At 46.4% G+C, this 5,439-nt stretch overlaps 1 protein-coding gene across 1 annotated transcript in view; it reads left to right on the top strand.

The window, feature by feature from the left end:
• Positions 1-3,200: 3,200 nt before the first annotated feature.
• Positions 3,201-5,439, top strand: part of YKT6 (YKT6 v-SNARE homolog) — a 12,488-nt gene continuing 10,249 nt past the window's right edge. The window contains exons 1-2 of the mRNA XM_039356476.1: positions 3,201-3,353; positions 5,242-5,375. Of these exons, the coding sequence (XP_039212410.1) occupies positions 5,272-5,375 (104 nt within the window). The 5' untranslated portion in view covers positions 3,201-3,353; positions 5,242-5,271. The remainder of the gene's footprint in view (positions 3,354-5,241; positions 5,376-5,439) is intronic.

Genomic DNA, 5,439 nt, shown 5'->3' with positions numbered 1-5,439 from the left:
AGGAGACGGTGGTCCAATCAATCACCCCAAGGTCCAAAGATGAACAGGGCCAAACGCTTTTCTTCTCAGTCTGTCTCTTTCCTCACCACACCCTTGGACGGCCTTAGCAGAGAAGACAGTTCTCCTTGTTCTGCCTCTTGGAAGTTCTTCCGCTTTCTCTGGTGGCTTTATGTCAGGCAAAATGTTACTTCTTCTCCTTTGGAAGCTGACGTTTGAAGCGACGAGCTTTCTGGTCTCTGGGTTTCTCCTTGCCTGGGGGTTTCTCTGACTTCCTCTCTTTGTTCTAGCGAGTCACTTTGTGTGGTGTTGAGCAGGTGCCTCCATTGTACGAAGATCCCTTTTGTCCTTCAATCTTTGGGTGAAGGCAAAGCCGTGAACTTTTTTGCAGCGAGAAAAATACTCCTTGCCTCCTGAGGAACCCAGCCTAGGACCTCTTGATTCAGTTACTCTTCTGGACACATTACGTTTATTTACTTTAGTGCTTGGAGATGCTGTCTCATTTCCGCGGTCCGCAAGGCCTGTTTCCGGGGATGGGTGGGGGTATCAAGACTAACCCTGCATTGCCATAGTGATGGGCGAAACCATTTTGCAGTCCCACTGCTCTTCAACCATTAAAAGCTGTCGTGTGGAAGAGCTACCATGGAAATAGGGCTTAATTCAAATGGGCCTAGCAACCATATATATATATTTTTACCTGCTGCTGCATCTGCCTCCGCCAATTAATTGCCAAGCTTAGCAACCTGTAGTGATGTAAGGTCATCAGCATCCTTCTCTGAGAGGCGGAAGATCAGTGGGCATATATTTATGAAAAAAAGGAGAAAAGGCGTTTCCATAATCAACCTGGAGTTAGCAACATCAAATGAGCATTTCCTAGAATTTTCTTGTTTCTCTTCAAATTCTCTTGAAAGTCCCCAATGTACAGCAGTTCAATTAGTGACTGTCTGAAGTTACAATGGCATTGGAAAAAGTGAGTTATGAGCATTTTTCACACTTAGACCGCTGCACATCCCCATGGTCACGTGATCAAAATTCGGCCACTTGGAAGCTGACTCCTATTGACAGTTGCCGTGTCTTGGGATCATGTGGTCCCCTTTTGCGAGAAGCAAAGCCAATGGCGAAGCCAGATTCACTTAACAACTAGGTTACTAACTTAACAACTGCAGTGATTCACTTAACAGCTGGGGCAGAAAAGGTCGTAAAATGAGGCAAAGAAAATACACTTAACAAATGTCTCACCAACCATGATAATTCTTGACCGATAAGCTTGGACCTCCTGTCTTGTTAGCTATTGTATTACAAGTACAAAAGATTCAGTAGTATAAAAACATCCATTAGTCCCAAATGTCCAAGGATCTCCAAGAAATGTGTAGTTGAAGATTTGAGTGACTTTTACCTATAACAGTGGTGGCGAACCTATGGCACAGGTGCCAGAGGCAGCACTCGGAGCCCTCTCTGTGGTGACGTGCACCGTCACCCCAGTCTTAGGCCTTCAGCTGGGTTTTATAAAACCTTTTCACGTTAAGCTCCGCCACCATGTGCAAAAAAGAAAAGAAAAAGGGTTCAATCAGTCAATTTCAACTTCTCACGGGGGAAAAAAAAGATCTTGCAAAGTTGGCATTGATTGATTGAAGTTTTTAGTCCCACCCAGTCTGCCATTACCACTGCAGCCATGCCCACCCAATGGGCCACATCCACCCAGCACCCGACGATGCATAAGTGGGTTTTGGGTTGCAGTTTGGGCACTCGGTCTTTTAAAGGTTCGCCATCACTGACCTATAACAATATGTAAAGTGGTAGTGTTTCCTATTTATTGTGCTTTTCCCTATTTTGTCAACTTTGCATGGTAACTTCCATGTTTTCCTTGTGGTTGAACCGATATGTAATTATTCCATTCTTGTGCTTACAGAGGTAAAAACATCTTTTCAATTTGTATAAAAGGTTGCTGGTCATATCCACCGTCTCCTTAGCCAATTCTTCTTCCTTTTCTACAATCCAGGGCATCTGCAAACCAGACGTCTGCTTTCATCATGATTCCTCCATCTTAGCCACCAGTGAAATTGACAAAGTTGGGTAAACTTGGTTGTTTTCTTTCTCATCTGAAGGAAAGGGGCATGTTGGATATCAGATTATCTCAGCCTTGGCCACTTTTAAGATGTGTGGACTTCAACGCAAAAACTCACTAGAAAGTTGTCTGGGGAATTGAAGTCCACACTTTTTGAAGGATGCTACGTAGAAATGGAAAGATCAGATTTAAGTAGTATTTGCACACTCATGTTCTTCTGGCAGATGATAGAGGCATGTTCACTTGGGTGTGCCAGTCCCCTTAAAGCTAATATACCCAAGCACAGCTAGCAGAAAATTTGCCTTTAAAAATAAAAATCATGGAATATCATTTGACTTATTCTAGTTAGAAGGCAATTTTATTGTGGGTTGTTGCAAAAAGGAATCTGGCCTTGAAGTTGTGGGTGCTCCAACACTGGCGGTTTTAAGAAGAGATTGGGCAACCATTTATCTAAAATCAATCAATTAGAATAGAGCTGGAAAGGACCTTGGAGGTCTTCTAGTCCAACCCATTGCTCAAGCAGGAGACCCTACACCAGGGGAAGGCAACCTTGCCTCTTTTATGACTCATGGACTTCAACTCCCAGAATTCCTGAGCTGGCTCAGGAATTCTGGGAGTTGAAGTCCATGAGTCATAAAAGAGCCAAGGTTGCCTACCCCTGCCCTATACCATTTCAGACAAATGGTTGTCCAGTCTCTTCTTAAAAACCTCCAGTGATGGAGCACCCACAACGTCGGAAGGCAAGCTGCTCCACTGATGAATGGTCCTCACTGTCAGGAAGTTTCTCCTTAATTCCAGGTTGCTTCTCTCTTTGATGAGTTTCCATCCATGGTTTCTTGTTCTGCCTTCTGGTGCTTTGGAAAATAGGTTGACACACCCCCTTCTTTGGGGCAGCCCCTTATTCATTTGGCTGCATTTACAAATCCTATTTATGTGGCACTTCCACCGCTGGGGTGGACTACAACTCCCATGCTGCTTCGAGATTACGGGAGGGGCAGTCCGACAGCGGCAGATTCCCCCACCCCTCGCACCGCCCCACGCTGCCTCCGAACAGTGAAGAGACGCGTGCGCGGCAGCAGGCGGGGGGGGGCCGACTCTTCCCCTTTCCTAGCTCTACATTTTTTTTTCCCTAGCTCTGTGGTTCAGCCGGCCGTCGAGTTGGCAGCCCTTCCGGCGGCTTTTGTCTCCGGGTCAAAGGGCGTGCCGGCTTCCGCTTGGATCACCGTTTCGGGCCGCTCCAGCCGTCTCCGAGGCGACGCGGGGCCGAGCCAGGCTCCCCCCGGGTAGTCAGGTGAGTCCTTGCGGGAAGCGAAGCGGCCTGCTGGGCGGGGGCGCGGCAGGACCCCACCCCACCCCGGTATCGTTACGACCTCCTGGGCTGCTCGGACACCCACGCCCATTATCCCCGGCCAGCTGCCTGAGGGTGTCGGAGGCTTTTCTAAGGGCGGCCCGGGGTGCTGCAGGCCCTGCTGGAGAGCGGAGTGGGCGGCGGGGCTGCGGAGGCGGCGGGGGGCGGACGCGGCGGCCTCTCGGTTTGGCTTCTGGGCCTGGGGAGGGCCTTGAAATGCGCGCAGGAGGGGGGGGGGAGACGTTCCAAAGACTTCATGGCCCTTCTTCCTTCGTCGCCGGCTTTTATTTCGCAGAGCTGCCCCGCGGACTGCTTTATTTTTGTTTTCCAAAGCTCACTTGGGTCCTTTCTTGCTGGGGGGGGGGCGGCGGAGGGTCCCTTAGCTTGTGTTGCGCAAATGGTGCCCCAGAGCCTTTCGCCTTGGTGGGCCAAATAATGGAACTGGAATGGTCTTTTGGGAAAATATTACCTGAGCCGTTTGGATGAAATGTCTTTGCATTGCGGTAGGTCAGTGTTTCCCAAACTTGACAATTTTAAGGCATGTGGACTTCAACTCCCAGAATTCCACAGCCAGCGTTGCTGGCTGTGGAATTCTGGGAGTTGAAGTCCTCATGCCTTAAAATTGTCAAGTTTGGGAAACACTGCGGTAGGTGAAGTTTTTCTGGGGTTTTGTCCTTTTTGGATTTTCCTTGGTAAAGCCAAGTTATAACAACTGTTACATGGTTTTATCCCGATGAGCCTCTTTCAGATTGCCTCATTTTGGTTTCCCCCCCCCCCCCAAGAAAAGAGGGTCAGGATACACATGCAGGTAGTCCTCGACGTGTGTTCATTTAGTGACCGTTCCAAAGTTACAACGGCGCTGGAAAAAAGTAACTTAACAACCATTTTTCATGCTTATGACCGCTGCACCATCCCTATAAATCACATGATCAAAATTTGGATACTTGGCAGGTGACTCATATTTATGACGGTTGCGGTGTCCCAGGGTCATGTGATCAGCTTTGGCGACCTTCTGACAAGCAAAGTCAGGGGGGGGGGGAAGCCAGATTCACTTAACAACCATGTTACTAACTTAACTACTTCAGTGATTTCCCTTAAGAACTGCGGCAAGAAAGATGGTAAAAATAGGGCAAAATAACAAACGTTTCACTTAACTGCAGGAATTTGGGGCTCAGTTGTGGCCGTAAGTCAAGGACTACCTGTACTTAACTGAGGAGTCAGGAATCAATCAGGAAATGTCATGTTTAAACCATGGACAAGTTAGAAGATTCGGAAGGGAAGCCTATTGGTTTGGAAAAGTCCCTTCCATCAAATACATTTAGAGTTGTATTATCCAGCAGGGGAGTGGAAATAAAATATAAAAGAATCCAGCCAAAGATTATCCATATGGTCCAAAATTGGCAACATGGATTTGGAATAGTGAATAAGTGCCAAACCATCCTGGGTTGGGAGTAGTTTACTTACTGCTCCTTAACTAGATCAAGCAACTTGTCCTTCAGGCTTGTTGTAGTGCCATTTCTGACTCACCTCCGCTTCCTATTATTTTGGGAAGAATGAATCAGCTACTTTGATATCAGGATTAGTTGCAGAGTAATTTCATTCTTAATTCAGAGGACAGTCATGCACCCCAAGCTCTAGATAAATAAGGTAAATAAGCACCTTGTATTTAATACAAGAGTTTATTTTGCTAGCCTTTGCTTTCTGTTTTACAAAGTATCTATGTAAAGAGATTATAGATATCTGGTTAGGAATTCACGTTTGCATTTATCCTTGTAGTATTTTACTTTATAACCAAATAAGGTGGGTGGTTGTTGTTTTTTTCTTTGCTCAGGTTATCGAGAAAAGTTGAACAGATAAAAAGATGAAGCTTTACAGTCTAAGTGTTCTTTACAAAGGTGATCCCAAAGTGCACTTACTAAAAGCTGCTTATGATATCTCATCATTTAGCTTCTTCCAGAGATCCAGGTAGGTCTTCACTGCGTTTTTAGGATCAGTTAGCTTTCCCCTTGAATTGGTTACATTGAATTCA

The sequence above is a fragment of the Crotalus tigris genome, unplaced genomic scaffold (assembly GCF_016545835.1).
Source record: "Crotalus tigris isolate CLP2741 ecotype Arizona unplaced genomic scaffold, ASM1654583v1 scf7180000018825.4774228, whole genome shotgun sequence".
In the NCBI taxonomy this organism is placed as follows: domain Eukaryota; kingdom Metazoa; phylum Chordata; class Lepidosauria; order Squamata; family Viperidae; genus Crotalus; species Crotalus tigris.
The sequence above is the reverse complement of the archived record's forward strand: the minus strand, read 5'-3'. Positions and strand labels throughout refer to the sequence as shown.